Source organism: Octopus sinensis, linkage group LG22, assembly GCF_006345805.1.
Source record: "Octopus sinensis linkage group LG22, ASM634580v1, whole genome shotgun sequence".
NCBI classification, from domain to species: Eukaryota; Metazoa; Mollusca; class Cephalopoda; order Octopoda; family Octopodidae; genus Octopus; species Octopus sinensis.
Window position 1 is genome coordinate 5,685,404 of NC_043018.1, and position 21,674 is coordinate 5,707,077.

Consider the following 21,674-nt stretch of genomic DNA (forward strand, 5'->3'; position numbering starts at 1 on the left):
CACATACGCCATAGAAACCGGGCCCATGAGCCTGGCTAGGCTTTAAAAGGGTGCATTTATTTTGTGGAGGCGCATGGCTTAGTATCATGATTTTAAGATTGTGGTTTTGATTCCTGGGCTGGTCAACGAGTTGTATTCTTGAGCAAAACACTTCATTTCACATTGCTGCAGTCCACACAGCTGGCAAAAATGAATAATACTGCAATGGACTGGCGTCTTGTCCAGCTGGGGAACACATACGCCATTGAAACCGGGAAACCAGGCCCATGAGCCTAGCTAGGCTTTAAAAGGGAGCTGGCAGAATTGGTAGCACGCCGGACGAAATGCGTAGCCGTAACATTCTGAGTTCAAATTCCGCCAAGGTCAACTTTGCCTTTCATCCTTTCAGGGTCGATAAATTAAGTACCAGTTACGCACTGGAGTCGATGTAATCGACTTAATCCGTTGTCTGTCCTTGTTTGTCCTCTCTGTGTTTAGCCCCTTGTGGGTAGTAAAGAAAGTAGGCTTTAAAAGGGCGCATTTATTTTTTTAATTTTTGTACATACTTGTAGATAATTTGCAGTTTTTTGGGGTTTTTTTTTTTACCTCAACAAGAACAAACAGACCTGAAAAGCTGCATGCTACTAATCCACTGGATGTTATTCAGGGCTTGGAATTAATTCATAGTATGCATTAACACACACACACACTCACTCACATACTGAAAATGTTAAAATACGTAAGGCAGATCTGTCAGTCTGTATGAATATCAGTTTTGTAAACAAGTATATTAATTTTACTACAAGGCAAACACATCTGTGACAATACCTTGTCTCTTAAATCTAAATTAATACACACATTTAACATGTGTGAAGCATGTATGTGCAGTTTTCTATCGACTGCAAGTGATCTAAAAGCCATTAGATGCTGCATGTATTATTAGTCAATTACTAGTAGTGATTAAAAGTGCAATTAGTCTATTTATTCTGGACATAGATCACAGAAAAGCCTTGCTATGATGTCTATGATTCTAGATATGGATCAGAGACACCTTGCTATAAGATCTATGATTTCAGATATAGATCACAGGAGAAGCCTTGCTATGGTTCCAGATAAAGATCATAATGATATCATGCTATAATTCCAGATATGGATCACAGTGATATCTTGCAATGATTCCAGATATAGATCATAGTGATATCATGTTATCACTCATATTGCTATGATTCCAGATATAGACCCCAGAGAAACCTTGCTCTAAGCTCTATGATTCCAGAAATAGATCATAATGATATGATGCTATAATTCCAGATGTGGATCACAGTGATATCTTGCAATGACTCCATATATGGAATGCCTTGCTATGACATTTATGATTCTAGATACAGATGGTAGAACCATATTGCTATATTTGTTCGTTCCATACGTAGAATATAAAACTACAGTTATGATGTCAATAGTTCCAGACACAGATCACAGAAACACATTTATGGTCCCAGGTATCACATTTAGCAGTGGGGCCCTGGTTCAAGAGTTTCAAGGTTCTGAGGAGTATGGAACCACCTCTTAGCCAGTATTGTTCCTAGCTCTAGTCTGACCCAGACAGGCAGCACCTGTCAGGTTCCCAGCTATGAGTTAATTGGCATATCACAGAAGTGCTTCAAGAAAAAGGGCACTCACAGGTACCACATCAGACCCAGAGAAGATGAGGCTCTTCGACTCTTTAGCTGATTATCTAAGAGAAGGTAAAAGGGCAAAGACCCCCTTCAGTCATGAATAACCATGGGATTGCACCTAGAAAGTTACCCTTTATGGCACAACTCCAGGCAAGTTTGTTTATGGAAGATCAACTGTCACCCATGCATACCAGCCTCCAATCTCCATGCCACCGATGTTATCCAAAGGAAAGGCAAAGGCTGATACAGCTTGGCACCAGTGACATCGCAACTCATTTCTACAGCAAAAGAGACTAATTAAATAAGTAGGTAACAGACTTTTAAAATCATAAGCACTGGAATCAATTCATTTGACTAAGACCCTTTAAAGCAGTGCCCCTTCTTCTTCTTCTTCTTCTTACAGCATTCACCCGGGGTGGGTTGCGCTGGCTTCATTCATCCTCAATGCTGCATCTCTCACAAACGCCGAGCAGGCCCGTTGATTTGAGGCTAATGACCGCGTGATCTCCAACCACTCCTTATTCCAGCAGCGAATGCTGTAGATATGGGGGCCTAGGCTGGGTTCCAGATCAGCCTTGACTGATCTGGAACCCAACCTAGTGCCCCGTGAGGACCACAATCAAACAACTGGAACAATTAAAAGAGAAACAATACCTCAGGTATTTTTTAGACTGTAATAGGAATTGGCTTTTTAATGTTGATACACCTGTAAGAAACACTGCATCTGTTAATATTACCCAACACACCTGCTGGTAATAACAACAAGGCTTTGCTACCTTCTGTCTGTGACACCTCCTGCCTTCTCGAAAGACTACCTATTTACAGGTATAACTGTCATATTTCAGACAGCCCAACTGTTCTTCACTATCATAACAATGGTAGTGGTGGTGCCGTCGTCAATCATGATATTACTGTTACCTCTTGCTGCTCTGGAAGCAGTAAAATCAGCGGTGGTGGGAATGGTAGGACATTCCACTCATATCCCAGCTATATCGCTGTTGCTGTTGTCATTGTTGTTTTTCTTCTTCTTCTTCTGGTTCAACTGTGCAACAGCTGTTGCAGTTTGTTGTCTTAGACACCTAACTTAGGAATTTGCCATTGAAATTAACAAATAAACTCTTGTATCTATCACCATTTCCAATGTTGTTATTGTTGTTCTTGCTACTGCACTTGTTGCTGTTATCTCTATATATATAAATGGCAAAATGTCTGTCTGTGTGCGTGTGTGTATCCTTTATACAAATCCACAATTTTTCAGTTAGAGGGCTCGCACTTTCTATGGTCATTCAAAACCGTCCAAGGGTGGTCGTGCACATCTTTACATTTCCCCAGTAACCCCACCAAAGCCATTAAAAAATCAATAGAAGTGACTTTTTTGTGAATTTTCTATCCAAAACCCAATCAAAATGCCCGAAACTTGATACGCCAATTGAATGCCAGCTAGCTGTATGTGATTGGTCGGAGATATGGACAGTACTCGCATGTATGTGCGCACGCACACAGCTGTATATGCATGCACTTGCACCATGACCCGGCAACGCTAGTCTTTTATATTTTACTTCTTTCAGTCACTGGACCGCAGCCATACTGGGACACCACCTTTAAGGATATTTTTTTTAGTCAAATGAATCAACCCTGGTACTTATTCCATTGGTCTCTTTTGCCAAAACTGTAAAGTCACACTGACTTTAACACACCACCATCATCATTGTTCGACCGTGGTCGAGACAAAGGAATTTACTATGTTACGCCAGACTTCACGGTCCATCATAGCATTACGGAGATCCTGTTGCTGGATGCCTGTATCCCTGGAGGTTACATCAGGGTAGGAGAGTGTGTGCCCTCTGGTATCGCGAGCAGATGGCTTCCAGAGGAGAAGAGTAGAAATTACCTCGTTTTCAGCTCTACAACAATGTCCAGCAAACTGGACTCTTCTACCTTTCACAAGAGATGATACAGGTGGTAATTTCCCATATATTTGTATATTAACACACCAACACCAGCTGTCTAGAAGTGACAAGAATTAAAGATAGACACAAAGGCACACACACACATTTGGTGGAATTTGAACTCAGAACATAAAGACAGACAAAATGCCACTAAGCATTTAATACAGCATGCTAATGATTCTGTGGAGACATGTGGCATAGTGGTTAGGGTGTCAGCATCATGATTGTAAGATTGTGGTTTCGATTCCTGGACCGGGTGACGTGTTGTGTTCTTGAACAAAACACTTCATTTCACGTTGCTCCAGTCCACTCAGCTGGCAAAAATGAGTAACACTGTGATGGACTGGCGTCCCGTCCAACTGGGGACCACATACACCATTGAAACCAGGAAACCGGGCCCATGAGCCTGGCTAGGCTTTAAAAGGGCGTAGAAGCTAATGATTCTAATAATAAATACCCTGATGCAGTACCAGGCAGTGGTTCTCATGACTTCTGATCTTAACTGATTGCAAGTGTTATCATGTACATGTTTTGTCTTGGTATAAAAGATGAGCTACAGAAATATACCACAGATTTGCTTGTCAGTCCCATGGTGGCTGACGGTCTGCGTATCTCTGATCATGAGCAGAAGTAGTGGAGGAGCATCATAGCCATGTGTTGAGAGGAATTTTGACTAATTCACCTCTGGAAACATGGGTGTCTTTTTCGTCCTTAATCCTTTAGTATTTAAACCGGCCATATCCGGCCAAAATAGCTAATCTGTTTTATGTTCAAACTGACCAGATCCAGGCTCCAACACCTACCCTACAATGTTATTCTACATTAAGTAATTACACCATCAAGATCTTGAAGATATGAGATAATGCATGATTAATTCAAATCAATAGGAATCATCATCATCATCATCATCATTTAACGTCCGCTTTCCATGCTAGCATGGGTTGGACGATTTGACTGAGGTCTGGCGAACCAGACTCCAATCTGATCTGGCAGAGTTTCTACAGCTGGATGCCCTTCCTAACGCCAACCACTCCGAGAGTGTAGTGGGTGCTTTTACGTGCCACCAGCACGAGGGCCAGTCAGGCAGTACTGGCAACGGCCACACCCAAATGGTGCTTTTTATGTGCCACCTGCACAGGAGCCAGTCCAGTGACACTGGTAATGACCTCACTCGAATATTTCGTGTGCCACCAGCACAAGTGCTAGTAAGGTGATGCGGTAACGATCACGCTCGAATGGTGTGTTTAATGTGCCATCAGCACGAAGGCCTAAGCATTATGTTAAAGGGTTAAACAAACCTTATTCAAGGCCCTTTTGACTGGAATGGTTTACTTGACCTGAAGAAAATTCTAACAAGTCCCCCACCTAACAGGTCATGAGCTGTTTATCAGAATGTGAACACAGACAAAATGCAGCTAAGCAGGTTAGTGATTCTGCCAGCTCACCACCTTATTGATGATGATGATGATGATGATAAATAATAATAATCCTCTCTCTCTTTTGGAGAGGCACAAGCAACATGGGTGGTTCTTTCAACATCCTTAAACAACCCTTATTCAGGGACCTTTTGAGTGGGATGGGCTACTCAACCTGAAGAAAATTCTAACTGGGCTCCACCTGCAAGGTCATGTGCTGTTTATCTTGATATGAGATCACCATGTCGCACACATATGGTTGTGATGCATGTGCCTGGTGTGCCCTTATCAGACGGGTAGACATGATGGATATATTGGGCTTCGTATATTTTACCCCAATGTCACTTTGATGGCATGAACTGCTCTCTCACTCAATAATAATAATAATAATAATAACTCACTTTGATGAAAAATCAATGGGCATTTTCAGCACAGGATCTGAAAAATATAAAATAAACCAAAAAAGTTAGTTTTTTTTTTTTTTTTTTGATAATTGTGGTCTAGATAAACCCGAAAACGGTGTAAAACTGGTACCTAAACTGCAGGTTTAGTACTAATAAGAAAATGAAACAAGTTATCCAGGATAGAATGTCAGATTACCGAAAGTGACATTTGGTATCTGTTCCCTGAAGAATTTCGGTAAAGAAAAACAGTAAATCTATAAGATATGACTGAGGGCCCTTACAGTATAGCAGTATAGCCTGTGCCAGCTTATGGGAGGTTATGAGACGAGATGGTTTTCCAACCAAGCTCCTCAACCTGAGGTCCAGTCTTGATTGCCATGTGCTGGCTTGTGTTCTTCAATGACCCTGAGAGCTATGCCAGTAGAGTGCAAGCTCTCAGTAGGGCCTACTATGCTGGACAGGTCAAAAGACAGAGAAGCAAGACTAGTAGTAACCACCTCTTCCCTGAGGTAAAAAGAAAAAAAAAATAGCTTTGCATAGGGCCAACATTCTTACCTAGAAAAAAAAAATGCAAAGTTACAGAAACATCAATGATAATTCGAAACCAAGAAGATCTGGGAGAGGAGGACACCACTACCATGGCAGTGACACTTGTTTCCCATGCCGCGTCAAGGCAAAGAGACAGCAACACACACAGACCCAGACACACACACACACAGATACATACATATATGATAGGCTTCTTTCAGTTTCTGTCTTCCAAATCCACTTAAGGCTTTGATCAACCCTGGGCAATAGCATAAGACACTTGCCCAAGGTGCCACACAGTGGGACTGAACCCAGATCCATGTGATTTGGAAGTCAACTTCTTACCACAAAGTCATGCCTGCACCTATAAATAAATATATGTGCATGTGTATGTATGTGTGTGTGTATATATATATATATATATATATATATATTTATTTTATAGAAGGAGCTTCTACAGGACTAGAACTGTTTCATATTGAGTACCTTATTTACTGTGGTTAACCCCGACTCAACCCGGGACCTACATATATATATATATATATATATATATATATATATCTTTATATATAAAAGTCAAGTTGTGTGTCTGTCTCCTACGATTTAGATTCCTAACTACTCCCACATTTTGCAGTGCAGTATCTTATAGTCGTGATTCATATCGAGCCCTTCTGGGTATTAGCGCGCGTCTACGATGAGTCTACGATTTAAAAAAAAATTTACCATAATTTTTTCCCATTTTAATGCATTTTTTCGCTATTATATAAGGGAAGTAACTCTCTAAAAAAATGTCTACGATGAGTCAACGATTTAAAAAAAAATTTACCATCATTTTTTTTTTCCATTTTTAATGCATTTTTTGCTATAACTCTCTAAAAATGCTTATATAGTTATTTCCCTTACAAACCCGAGCAACGCCGGGCGATACTGCTAGTATATATATATATATATATATAAATATTATTGGTGAATTGAAGAAATGGAGCTGAACGAAGATTGCACAGAAATCGTTTTATTTCATTCTGCACGTGTTTCGAAAGGCACAATTTACCAAAATCCGATTGAATAATGAGACCATATTGTGTCTTTCTCTTCAGGAAGAAATAAGAAATCCGTTGGAAAAAACAAAAACAGAACAGAGGCGGAGCAAAACAAATTGAACTAGGCTCCTAAGAGCCCATGGCAAAACTTCGTTCAGCTCCATTTCTTCAATTCACCAATAATATTTTAATTTCAATTATCCGCACCAACGCACGGTTGCAACACCATATGGTTGTACCTCCAACCGTGCTGTCTTCTGCTGTGATTTTTGCTACCAAGGTATCGGTTAAACTTTTGATTAATCTGCTACAAGATTATTCATCTTTCTATTTCACATATATATATATATATATAAATTTAAAATAATAAGGGTGAAAAATTGAATATTAATTTGATTAATATCAATTTAAAACCAGTGGTCTAGCATAGTGAAAAATCTGAAGATTCAGAAAAATTATATTACATGCATATAAGAGGGATGACTACTAAGTGGACATCCATTATGCTAGAAGTAGACCCCCTATAGTCTTACCACTAAGAAAGGTTTGTTCTCAAGAATCCTTTCTTAGTGGTAAGATCATAGGGGGTCTACTTCTCGCATAATGGATGTCCACTTAGTGGTCATCCAGCTTATATATATATGAGAGGACCAAGATTCCTGGTGGTTTTCTGTGCTGGAAAAGACATATCAAGCTAAGTAAAAGCATGGTTGTCCTTCCATACAAATCTGCCCCCTTCGTCCCTTTCCAGCTGAACATTCCTATCCTTGCAGGCTTGTGGGTGCTGGCACCATGTAAAAAGCACCCATACAAATGCCACATAAACACACCCATCCCGGTGCTACGTAAAAGCACCAAGTACACTCTGTAAACTAGCTGGCATTAGGAAGGGGCATCCAGCTGCAGAAACCACGACAAAATGGACAGGAAGCCTGGGCATCTCTTCAGCTGACCAGCTCCTGTCAAACCATCCAACCCATACCAGCATGGGAAGCAGGCATATGATGATGATGATATATTCTTATTCTTTTACTTGTTTCAGTCATTTGACTGTGGCCATGCTGGAGCACCGCCTTTAGTCGAGCAAATCAACCCCGGGACTTATTCTTTGTAAGCCCAGTACTTATTCTATCAGTCTCTTTTGCCGAACCGCTAAGTGACGGGGACGTAAACACACCAGCATCGGTTGTCAAGCAATGCTAGGGGGACAAACACAGACATACAAACACACACACATACATATATATATATATACACATATACACGACAGGCTTCTTTCAGTTTCCGTCTACCAAATCCACTCACAAGGCATTGGTCGGCCCGGGGCTATAGCAGAAGACACTTGCCCAAGATGCCGCGCAGTGGGACTGAACCCGGAACCATGTGGTTGGTTAGCAAGCTACTTACCACACAGCCACTCCTGCGCCTATATGACAGGCTTCTTTCAGTTTCCATCAACCAAATCCACTAACAAGACTTTGGTCAGACCGGAGCTGTAATAGAAGACATTTGGCCAAGGTAGGGACTGAACCTGGGACCATGTGATTCACAACTAAACTTCTTAACACACAGCCATGCCTGTGCTTATCTTGTCTAAATATTACTTCCCTAACAACTGCAATAGTTTACATGTTGAGCTCTATCAACACTTTAGCAAAACTATATTCAGGATACAGATTACACAAGCTTTGGCAAGCCTCTTCCTGTCATGTCAGAAACAGCTCTCATGATCATTATTCACAAGCTGGCCATCGTTATGGTTGTACTACAGCTATATCAATTCCAACCTAAGCACTAATTGCTCCTCAACTGTTCTGCTACACCTGCCTTATCTCTAATTTTTACATCCTTTTTTTTTTAACTGTCTCAAGTTCTCAAACTCACGGGCAGGTTATTTGATGTCTATGGTATTGGTGTGAGATCGCACAGTTTTCTTCCTGGATGGGCCACCAGCCTGTTGTGAGGTCACTCATTTACAGCAGAGTGGACTGCACTAATGTGAAACACAGTGTTTTTACTCAAGAACACAATACACTGCCCTGTTCAAGAATTCAAACAATAATCTTGTAATCATGACTGCAACACCCCAAGGTTGTGCGCTAATGCTCCCTAATGCTCAGCTAAAATACCTATTTTTTTATTACCCTCAAGGGGCTAAACACAGAGGGGACAAACAAGGGCAGACATAGGTATTATATTGACCCCAGTGCGTAACGTACGGCAGATGAAATACTGCTAAGCATTTCGCCCGGCGTGCTAACGATTCTGCCAGCTCACCGCCTTAACTATCAACTAAAATACCAGCTGATAGTTATCCACACTGAACAGTTTGACCACAAAACATCATTGATAATATACCACATGAACATTGAGAAAATAAGGAAATAGTGTGGATCACAATAGCCATCTATGTATCATACTTAATACATACACATGGTTAATAGGCTATTTACTGCAGTAATTGTCCTGAGATAACATCACCTATGAACGTGTTAAAAACATAATAAATATCAAAGAGAGACAAAAATTCATCCCAGCAAAGAGTGTCAGATATATTTTGGTTTATTGGGCCCTTTCAAAGAAGCAAACTCACAGCCAGCCACAAGCACAGATGAGAATTCATCATCTCTGATATATGTGTGGATTCCATCTTCAAAACAAGGTAAGCAGAATTAAATATCGTACTAAATTTTTTTCTCTACTTGAATCCAATGTTATCACCATCATCATTTAATGTCCATTGTCCATGCTGGCATGGATTGGATGGTTTGACAGGAGTTGGTCAGAGGGAAAGCTGCCCAGGTTCCATTTGTCCGTTTTGGCATGGTTTCTGTGGCTGGATGCCCTTCCTAATGCCAACCACTTTACAAAGTGTACTGAGTACTTTTATATGACACAGGGGCTTTTATGTGACACCAGCAGGTGGGGAACCTATACGCCAAGAAAACCAGGAAACCGGCCCTTATGAGCCAGGCGTGACTTGAGAAGGAACAAACATTTAAAGTTTTATCTTTCATCCTTTACTTGTTTCAGTCACTGATCTGTGGCCATGCTGGGGCAGCACCTTGAACAGTTTGGTGAGACAAATCAGCCTTAGTATCGTTTTTAAATTTGCCACTTGTTCTATCAGTCACCTTTGCCAAACCATTATGGGGACTTAAACAAACCATCACCAGTTGTTGAGCAGTGTAGGGGACAAACACAAATCCCAAGATACACACACATACATATATATATATATATATATTTATATATATATATATATATATATTCATGTCCTAAACATGCCAGCATGGAAAAAGGGATGTTAAATGATGGCACATGGCTTAGTGGTTGGGGTGTTGGACACATGATTGTAAGATTGCAGTTTCAATTCCTGGACCGGGCGACACGTTGTGTTCTTGAGCAAAACACTTCACTTCACGTTGCTCCAGTCCACTCAGTTGACAAAAATGAGTAAAGGTTCGATGGACCAGCGTCTCATCCAGGTGGGGAATTCATACACCTCAGAAACCAGCCCACATGAATCAGCATGACTCGAGAAGGTAACTATATATAGACAGGTTGAAAGCTCAGTGTGTATGTGAATATAGATAAATAATATATATATATATATATATATATACACACACACACACGAGTTTCTACATGGTTCCACTCAGGTAATTTCACCTTCCTCATACAAACACAGGAAAGAAGAGTTAAAAACAACAGAAATGATGTTGACGATGGTAGTGGTGTGTGTGTGTGTGTGCGCGTGCGTATTTGGTAAGGTAAGGCATATTCTCAACCACTGATTATCACAGCAACTGAAGCATAAAAAGGCATTGATTCTCAAGTGTAAACATGTGAACAATTTTGAATTTACTGAAGCACGGCTTTATGCATAAACCATGACTGTCTGAGATTTTTGCCCAAGATGTTGCTTTTTCTTCTAACTCCAACAGATTTCCTGGAGATTAGTAATTTTCCACAGTTTTTGTTTTCTATTAACACATTCATCATCATCATCATCGTTTAACGTCCGTTTTCCATGCTAGCATGGGTTGGACGAATGACTGAGGGCTGGTGAACCACATGGCTGCACCAGACTTCAATCTTGATCTGGCAGAGTTTCTACAGCTGGATGCCCTTCCTAACGCCAACCACTCCGAGAGTGTAGTGGGTGCTTTTATGTACCACCGGCACGGGGCCAGTCAAGCGGTACTGGCAACGACCTCGCTCAAATCTTTTACACATGCCACAAGCACAGGTGCCAGTAAGGCGATGCTGGTAACGATCACGCTCAAATGGTGTCTTTTATGTGCCACCAGCATGGAGGCCAGATAGCTGCTCCAGTAACGATCAGCCACTCCAGCATTCCCAAGCAAGCAATAACAAGTGCTGGTTGAAAAAAAAAGATAAAGTAAAGAGTGTAGATTTTAGAACTTTTAAAAAGAGGTTAAATGAAAGAGGTCCTAATATCCAAGTCAATAGGTACAGGAATGCATGTATGGTTAAGAAGCTTGCTTTGCAACCACAGGGTTCTGAGTTCAATCCTAGCAAGTGAATCTGAAAGACGGAAACTGTAAAGAATCCCACATATAGATGAGGACAGCTGCATAAAGAAGCGCTGACCTCTAATTGTGATGGGTATCTGTGGAAGAGGTAAACCCAGAAAGACGTATGACGAAGTGGTGAGGAAGGATCTTCAGATGCCAGGCCTCACTGAGGATATGATAAGGGACTGAAAGATGTGGCAATTTGCTGTATTTGGTAAGACCCGGCAAGCTAAGTAAAATTGTTGTCTTCCACACATATAGGCTTGTCCTTTCAGGTGCCAGTTCCCCTTTAAAAGCACCCTTGCCAGTGCTGCATTAATGCACCTGTGCTGGTGCAATGTAAATGCACCCAGCACACTCTAAGTGGTTGGCATTAGGAAGGGCATCCAGCCATAGAAACTATGTCACAGCATGGAACATGGATATTAAATGGTGATGATGACAATAGTGAAAGAATAAAATAACATGATCAACACTTTACCTTCTTTAAGAATCCAGAGAATTTTCCCAGTATTTGGTACTTGGGCATATAAGGAACCACTAAGTGTTGAAACCACAAGGACATTATCATGGTTGCCAGCAGGAAGTATCTGGGGTGAGAAAAAAAAAAAGAAAAAAGATCAAATACAATAATGGAGATAACAACATGGCAAATCTATTCTGGAATGAAAGAATAGTAAATGTTCGGTGAACAGGAACATGGAGAATGTTTAGGGGTATTAGTCTAAATCTAAGAAATTATAAGAAAGAATGTGGCACAAGCATAGCTGTGTGGTTAAGAAGTGTGCTTCCACCTAGCCATGTGGTCTTGGGTTCAGTTTCACTGCATGACACCCTAGGCAGGTTTCTTCTACTGTAACCCCACACCAACCAAAACTTGTGAGTGGATCTAGTAGACAGAAACTGTCTACCAGACAGGCGGTGAGCTGGCAGAAACGTTAGCACGGCGGGCGAAATGCGTAGCTGTATTTCGTCTGCCGCTACGTTCTGAGTTCAAATTCCGCCGAGGTCAACTTTGCCTTTCATCCTTTCGGGGTCGATAAATTAAGTACCAGTTACGCACTGGGGTTGATGTAATCAACTCAATCCGTTGGTCTGTCCTTGTTTGTCCCCTCTGTGTTTAGCCCCTTGTGGGCAATAAAGAAATCAGAAACTGCTGAAAGAATCCCAACACACGTATGTATATATGTATGTGTGTGTATGTGTTTGTTTACACACTCATAACTTAGTGGTTCAGTAGAAGAGACTGATAGAATAAGTATAAGCCTTTTAAAAAAGAAGCACAAGGGATGATTCATTCAACTAAACTCTTTAAGGTGGTAGCCCAGCATGGCTGCAGTCCTTAGAAAATGAACTCTTCTGCCAAGAAAAGGATCATCAGAGGCAAATAATATCTTAAATCTGAATGGTGATGATGATGTTCATCATCATTTAAGGTCCTTTTTTCCATGGCACTCTTCAGGGTGTCCACTCTGCAGGATGGTCATCCAGCCATAAAGACCATGCCAAAACAGACACAGAAGTCTGGTGCAGTCTTCTGTCTGGCCAGCTGAAAGCCATTCTGAAAACCATTCAAATATATGAACAATCTGCATTAAAGTATGGCATCAACTTCCATAAATATCAGTTAGAAAATTGGAGACATTATTTGGCTGACTGCCTCATTTTGTGAACCCATAGTGCTGACCAACTTAAGGATTTCAAAACCCTACTTCATAACACAAACAACAACATACAAATCCCAGTGGAATACAGTCAGCACCCACTACCTCTTGGATATTTTAATGAACCGTCCAGCCCATGCCAGCATGGAAGGCAGACGTTAAATGATGATGATGGCAAACTGGAAACAAACATCATTGCTGGTATGATGGTGATGTCTACTTACAACCATCACATGATGTGAAGACAAAGTTACACACACACACACAATGGGCTTTTTTCAATTTCCATCTACCTAATGCATTCACAAGGCTTTGATCAGCCTAGGGCTATAGAGAAAGACACTTGCCCACCCTAAGAACCATGCAGTGGGACATTATTTGACCAAGAGAGGACGAAAGATTGAGAAATGACCTGAAGTGATTCAATAAAAAAGAAAAAAATACCTATTTCTTTACTACCCACAAAGGGCTAAACACAGAGGGGACAAACAAACGGATTAAGTTGATTACATCGACCCCAGTGCGAAACTAGTACTTAATTTATCGACCTCGAAAGGATGAATGGCAAAGTCGACTTCGGCGGAATTTGAACTCAGAACGTAATGGCAGACGAAATACCGCTAAGCATTCCACCCGGCGCGTCAATGTTTCTGCCAGCTCGCCGCCTTAAGAAAAAAATACCTTACACCTCCTAGCCAATAGATTTTGAGGTCAGGTACCTGGTATCTTGCACAATTATTGTTTCAGAAGTCAGTGAGAAAGAGTACCTGACCTCACCCTCAGCCTAAGAGGTTGAAAGAAAGGAACATTCTATATGATATACAATAGAAGACCCCCATGCAATGCAAAAGAAAAAGCAATACCTAGTGACTTTGCTTTGATCTGCTTTACCTGACAACTAACCTACTTCACAGTTAGTAACAGAGAGACATCAAGCTGTCTGTAAAAAGCAATTTTTATTCCCATGTACATATTCATAACGACACTTTTCCCAGTGATGAATGCTTGATAAAACAGCATAAATAAAATAATAGTAAATCTAATGGAAATTTAAACCTATTAACATTAGTTTTCACAACTCACTACATCATCATTATTATTATTATTATTATTATTATTATTATTATTACTAAGACAGCAAGCTAGCAGAGTCGTTAGCATGCCGGGCAAAATGCCTAGCGGAATTTCATCTGCCGCTACGTTCTGAGTTCAAACTCTGCTGAGGTCAACTTTACCTTTCATCATTTAGGGGTCAATAAAATAAGTACCAGTCGAACACTGGAGGATGGGGGGGATCGATGTAATCGACACATCCCCCTACCCAAAATTGCTGCCCTAGTAGCAAAATTTGAAGCCATTATTATTACTATTATAACTTTCATCCTGTTTTGTCCCTTTATGTTTTAATTGATTTTTGTTAGCCCTTGTGGCCAATAAACGAACAAATTATTATTATTATTATTATTACTATTAGCAGCAGCAGCAGTAGCAGTAGTAGTAGTAGTAGTCATGTATTAGTAGTAAAATAGTTGTCTTCCACACATACAGAATTGTCCTTTCAGATGCTGGTGCCACATAAAAAGCACCCGTGCAGGTAGCATGTAAAAGGCACCCAGCACCCTCTGTTAGGTGGCTGGCGTTAGAAAGGGCATCCAGCCATAGAAACCATGCCACAACATGCAGCTCCCAGCCGGGCAGCTCCATGTCACACTGTCCAACCCATGCCAGCATGGAAGGCAAACATTAAACAATGATGATGATTATCATCCATTTTTAGAGAAGAAATCTCTTTGTTACCCACTGAAGCGAACCATACTATTTTAGAGTGAAGGCACATGGTTTAGTGGTTAGGGTATTCAGCTCATGGTCGTATGGTCATGAGGTCGATTCCCAGCAGTGCCTTGTCTCCTTGAGCAAGACATTTTATTTCATGTTAATCCAGTCCACTCAGCTGGTAAAATTAGTTATATCTATTTTCTCAAAGGGCCAGCCCCGTCACATTCTGTGTCAAGCTGAATCTCACTAAGAACTACATTAAGGGTTTGTGTGTCTGTAGGGTGCTCAACCAACTTTCACATCAATCTCAAGAGCAGGCTGTTCTATTGATAGGATCAACGGGAACCCTAATCGTCATAACTGACATAATGCCAGTTGTTTGTTATTATTGTAAAGTAATTCTTAATTAGAACCAGTGGTGAAATCCATTAGATTATAAGGGTACTACTTGAAGACTTTGTCTTGGAGAATGCCTTATAAAACCAATAGAAGTGTCCCAATGTTCCCCTAAGATAGATTTGATCTCTGTATAGCATAGATTGGCATATTTCGGTCATATTATGCAGAGAAAATCCCTGGAGAAGGACATCATACTCGGAATGGTCAGTGGCAAGAGAGGAAGAGGCCGACCAAGAACCCACAGTCTTGACACCATCAAGAGTGATACCGGAATGGACATAGCCAATCTGAAAGAAGCAGCTCAGGATAGAACTGACTGAGAGTCGACTTCGACTGAGCAGATAGATAGATAGATAGCAAGATGATGAAGTACTTCTTATACACTGAATACTTTGTAGTTAGTCCATGAAATATTGTGTCTAGGGAATACATTTTCATAACTGATAATGATGGTAGTTATAAGATTTAAAGATAAAAATAAGAGGTTTATTACTGTTTCAATACCACAATGCTGTTATCAAGAAAGCATATGGTGTTAGTACAATAGAAATATTGATATATTCAGTCCAATTATGTGCCAGCATGGCTGTGTTGTTAAAAAACTTGCTTCCTAATCATGTGGTCTCAGGTTCAGTACCTATTTCTTTACTACCCACAAGGGGCTAAACACAGAGAGGACAAACAAAGACAGACAAACGGATTAAGTTGATTATATCGACCCCAATGCGTAACTGGTACTTATTTAATCAACCCCGAAAGGATGAACGGCAAAGTCGACCTCAGCAGAATTTGAACTCAGAAAGTAAAGACAGATGAAATACCGCTAAGCATTTCGCCCGGCGCGCTAGCATTTCTGCCAGCTCGCCGCCTTTTCTCAGGTTCAGTACCACAGCACAACATCTTGGGCAAGTGTTTTCTACTATAGCACTGAGCCAACCAAAACCTTGTAAGAGGATTTGGGGATTTGGTAGAGAGAAACTGAAAGAAGCTCATCCTCTGTGTGTGTGTGTGTCTTTGGGCTTGTCCCCTGCTCACTGTTTGACAACCGGTATTGGTTTGTTACATGCTCTAACAATAATGTGTTCGGCTCTCCCAACTTCGCTAACAATAAGCGAGCTGGCAGAAGCGCTAGCACGCTGGGCAAAATGCTTCACAGTATTTCCTCTGCCGCTATGTTTTGAGTTCAAATTCTGCCGAGGCCGACTTTGCCCTTCATCCTTTCGGGGTTGATTAAATAAGTACCAGTTACGCACTGGGGTCGATGTAATCGACTTAATCCGTTTGTCTGTCCTTGCTTGTCCCCTCTGTGTTTAGCCCCTTGTGGGTAATAAAGAAATAGGTATTTCGTCTGCCGCTATGTTTTGAGTTCAAATTCTGCCGAGGCCGACTTTGCCTTTCATCCTTTCGGGGTCGATTAAATAAGTACCAGCTACGCACTGGGGTCGATATAATCGACTTAATCTGTTTGTCTGTCCTTGTTTGTCCCCTCTGTGTTTAGCTCCTTGTGGGTAATAAAGAAATAGGTATTTCGTCTGCCGCTATGTTTTGAGTTCAAATTCTGCCGAGGCCGACTTTGCCTTTCATCCTTTCGGGGTCGATTAAATAAGTACCAGTTACGCACTGGGGTCGATATAATCGACTTAATCTGTTTGTCTGTCCTTGTTTGTCCTCTCTGTGTTTAGCCCCTTCTGGGTAGTAAAGAAATAGGTATTGGTTTGTTTATGCTCTCATAACTTAGCACTTCACCAATATCAGGCTTAACAAATAAGTGCCAAAATTGATTTGCTTGATTCAACCCTGCATGGCAGTGCCCCAGACTAATGACTGAAACAAGAAAAAGATAAAAGCTATCATGAAATATTCCAGTCCCAATTCCAAGATGTAGTTGCCTCCGCTCCTGCTCCCTTTCTCAATGCCTTCCCACAATGAAGAACAGGAAAGCAAGCAGAGAGAGAATAACATGTCTTTTAACCCTTTACCATTCAAATATTTTGAATTAATCTTGCAGTGTCTTGTAGTTTGAGATTTTGATGAGGTAAATGTTAATTTTTTAGAATGATATTGCGGGGCTAGAGCGAGAAACCAGATCTAGCCAGTTTGAACATAGAACAGAGAATATTTTGGCCGGACATAGAGGAAACCTTAGATTCATTCTTTGAGATGCTGTTCCCCCCACACAGCTGTAGAGCAACATAAAATGAAGTGCTTTGCTCAACAACACAGCACACTGCTCAATCTGGGAATTGAACCTACAATCTGACAATTGTCAGAGCAACACCCTAAACACTAGGCCATGTGACTTCACAATGTTTGACTACTTACTTGACCCTTTAGTATTTAAACCGGCCATATCCGGCCAAAATAGCTAATCTGTTTTATGTTCAAACTGACCAGATCCAGGTTCTCACACCTACCCTACAATGTTATTCTACATTAAGTAATTGCACTATCAAGATCATGAAGATATGAGATAATGCATGATTAATTCAAATCAATGGGAATCAATAGGCATTATATTTGATTGAATAATCTGAACACTAAAGGGTTAAACAAGGGAGTGCAATCAATTATTGTAAGGACTTACAACCACACCAACACACTTCTAAGATGCCTACAAATGCCACACAAAAAAAATGGTTAAACATAGATCATATATGTCAAAAAACCACAGCTGGTTGACACAGACTATGGCTACAATAGCAAACATTCTGTGTCTAATGAATGGAAAATTCTTGTTAGGAGCCAATAAATTGGCCTTGTAGTTGGTCAAGTTTGCTTCCCAACCATGTGATCCTAAGTTCAATCCCACTGAATGGCACCTTGAACAAGTGTCTTCAAGTATAGCTCTGGGTTGATTGAAGTATTGGTAGTAGATTTGATAGATGGAAACTAAAGGAAACCTGTCACATATATGTGTGTGGATGTGTATATATGTATATATTTATATGTGTGAATGTATATCATCATCATCATCATCGTTTAACATCTGTCTTCCATGCTAGCATGGGTGAGTATATATGTATATATTTATATATGTGAAAGCGCATGGCTCAGTGGTTAGAGTGTAGAGCTTACGATCGTAAGATTGTGAGTTCGATTCCCAGACCGGGCTGTGTGTTGTGTTCTTGAGCAAGACACTTTATTTCACGTTGCTCCAGTTCACTCAGCTGTAGAAATGAGTTGCGACATCACTGGTGCCAAGCTATATCAGCCTTTGCTTTTCCCTTGGATAACATCAGTGGCGTGGAGAGGAGAGGCTGGTATGCATGGCGACTGCTAGCCTTCCACAAACAATCTTACCCTGACTTGTGCCTCGGAGGGTAACTTTCTAAGTGCAATCCAATGGTCATTCATGACCGAAGGGGGTCTCCTCCTATATATGCGAAAATGTATATATGTATATATTTATATGTGTATGTGAAAGTGTATATTGTATATATCTATATGTGTGTGAATGTGTATATATTTATATATGTATGTGAATGTGTATATATGTATATTCATATGTGTGTGAATGTGTATATATGTATGTATTTAGATGTGTGTGTAAATGTGTATCACTGTCATTTAACGTCCACTTTCCATACTGGCATGGGGACAGTTTGATTGAGGTCTGGCAAGCCGGGAGGCCACACCAGGCTCCAATCCGATCTGGCAGTGTATATATGTATATATGTGTGTAAATGTGTATACATGTATATATTTATGTGTGTGTAAATGTGTAAATATGTATATATTTATATATGTGTGTGAATGTGTATATATGTATGTATTTATGTGTGTATGAATGAGTATATATGTATTCTTGTTTCAGTCATTTGACTGTGGCCATGCTGGAGTACCACCTTTAGTCAAGCAAATCGACCCCAGGACTTATTCTTTGTAAACCTAGAACTTATTCTATCAGTCTCTTTTGCCGAAATGCTAAGTTATGGGAACATAAGCGCACCAGTTTCAGTTATCAAGCAATTTTGTGGGGGAAAAACACAGACACACGAACATATATATGCAACAATGGTGCATCAGCATAGCTGCAGCACTGAGCCGAAACTACAGAAAAAAATAACATATGTAAATATATATATATATATATTGATTCCGAATTCCTTTTGCCAAGACTGTCCGTAAACGAAGTGATCCCAAGATAAGAAATCCTTGAACTTTAATTCATCCCGTATTTCTATTTATTATTATTATTTATTAATTATTATTATTCTGATCCCCCTAGACGCCACTCTGTTTACTATTTCAGCCTCGCCTCGTTTTTGCATATTCTGTATAATTCACTAGTTATCGTTATAGATATTTAAGATCTATTCTCCCTTACAGGGCTGATAGAAATTGGCTGCCGATTCTTCGCGCCCTTCTCTCCCCCTCTTTTTACATTGTCTGTCTGGACTCCTATGCATACTTAAGCTAGTAACCTGCCTCATTCTTGATTCCGAATTCCTTTTGCCAAGACTGTCCGTAAACGAAGTGATCCCAAGATAAGAAATCCTTGAACTTTAATTCATCCCGTATTCTATTTATTATTATTATTTATTAATTATTATTATTCTGATCCTCCTAGACGCCACTCTGTTTACTATTTCAGCCTCGCCTCGTTTTTGCATATTCTGTATAATTCACTAGTTATCGTATAGATATTTAAGATCTATTCTCCCTTACAGGGCTGATAGAAATTGGCTGCCGATTCTTCGCGCCTTCTCTCCCCCTCTTTTTACATTGTCTGTCTGGACTCCATGCATACTTAAGCTAGTAACCTGCCTCATTCTTGATTCCGAATTCCTTTTGCCAAGACTGTCCGTAAACGAAGTGATCCCAAGATAAGAAATCCTTGAACTTTAATTCATCCCGTATTTCTATTTATTATTATTATTTATTAATTATTATTATTCTGATCCCCCAAGACGCCACTCTGTTTACTATTTCAGCCTCGCCTCGTTTTTGCATATTCTGTATAATTCACTAGTTATCGTTATAGATATTTAAGATCTATTCTCCCTTACAGGGCTGATAGAAGTTGGCTGCCGATTCTTCGCGGCGCGCCCGCCCTACCCACCCCCACCACCAATACCGAATATCTCTATTTGCTCCAACTATACCGGATGTCGTTTCTCCCACCACCATTATAGGTGTCTACTCTTTGAACCCCCCTCTTCAATACGCTATTTCACCATGCATTACCCCTCTCTCGATATCCTACGTTCTACTTGCCTAGAACCTGTCCTCTGAACCACCCCTCCCACTGGTGTTCCCCTATATTTCTGCACCCCCCACCACCATTATAGGTGTCTACTCTTTGAACCCCCCTCTTCAATACGCTATTTCACCATGCATTACCCCTCTCTCGATATCCTACGTTCTACTTGCCTAGAACCTGTCCTCTGAACCACCCCTCCCACTGGTGCTCCCCTATATTCTGCACCCCCCCCCACCACCATTATAGGTGTCTACTCTTTGAACCCCCCTCTTCAATACGCTATTTCACCATGCATTACCCCTCTCTCGATATCCTACGTTCTACTTGCCTAGAACCTGTCCTCTGAACCACCCCTCCCACTGGTGCTCCCATATATTTCTGCACCCCCCCACTACCATTATAGGTGTCTACTCTTTGAACCCCCCTCTTCAATACGCTATTTACCATGCATTACCCCTCTCTCGATATCCTACGTTCTACTTGCCTAGAACTGTCCTCTGAACCACCCCTCCCACTGGTGCTCCCCTATATTTCTGCACACCCCCACCACCATATAGGTGTCTACTATTTGAAGCCCCCTCTTCAATACGCTATTCACCATGCATTACCCCTCTCTCGATATCCTACGTTCTACTTGCCTAGAACCTGTCCTCTGAACCACCCCTCCCACTGGTGTTCCCCTATATTTCTGCACCCCCCACCACCATTATAGGTGTCTACTCTTTGAACCCCCCTCTTCAATACGCTATTTCACCATGCATTACCCCTCTCTCGATATCCTACGTTCTACTTGCCTAGAACCTGTCCTCTGAACCACCCCTCCCACTGGTGCTCCCCTATATTCTGCACCCCCCCCCACCACCATTATAGGTGTCTACTCTTTGAACCCCCCTCTTCAATACGCTATTTCACCATGCATTACCCCTCTCTCGATATCCTACGTTCTACTTGCCTAGAACCTGTCCTCTGAACCACCCCTCCCACTGGTGCTCCCATATATTTCTGCACCCCCCCACTACCATTATAGGTGTCTACTCTTTGAACCCCCCTCTTCAATACGCTATTTCACCATGCATTACCCCTCTCTCGATATCCTACGT

The 21,674-nt window shown here is 41.0% G+C and overlaps 1 protein-coding gene across 1 annotated transcript in view; it reads right to left on the reverse strand.

Moving 5' to 3' along the window:
• The window catches only part of LOC115223195 (serine/threonine-protein kinase/endoribonuclease IRE1), a 72,885-nt gene that overhangs the window by 42,533 nt on the left and 8,678 nt on the right, over nt 1-21,674 (reverse strand). Inside the window, exons 3-4 of the mRNA XM_036512333.1 lie at nt 12,014-12,122; nt 5,421-5,457 (exon numbers count right to left, since the gene is read on the reverse strand). Coding sequence (XP_036368226.1) covers nt 5,421-5,457; nt 12,014-12,122 — 146 coding nt within the window. The remainder of the gene's footprint in view (nt 1-5,420; nt 5,458-12,013; nt 12,123-21,674) is intronic.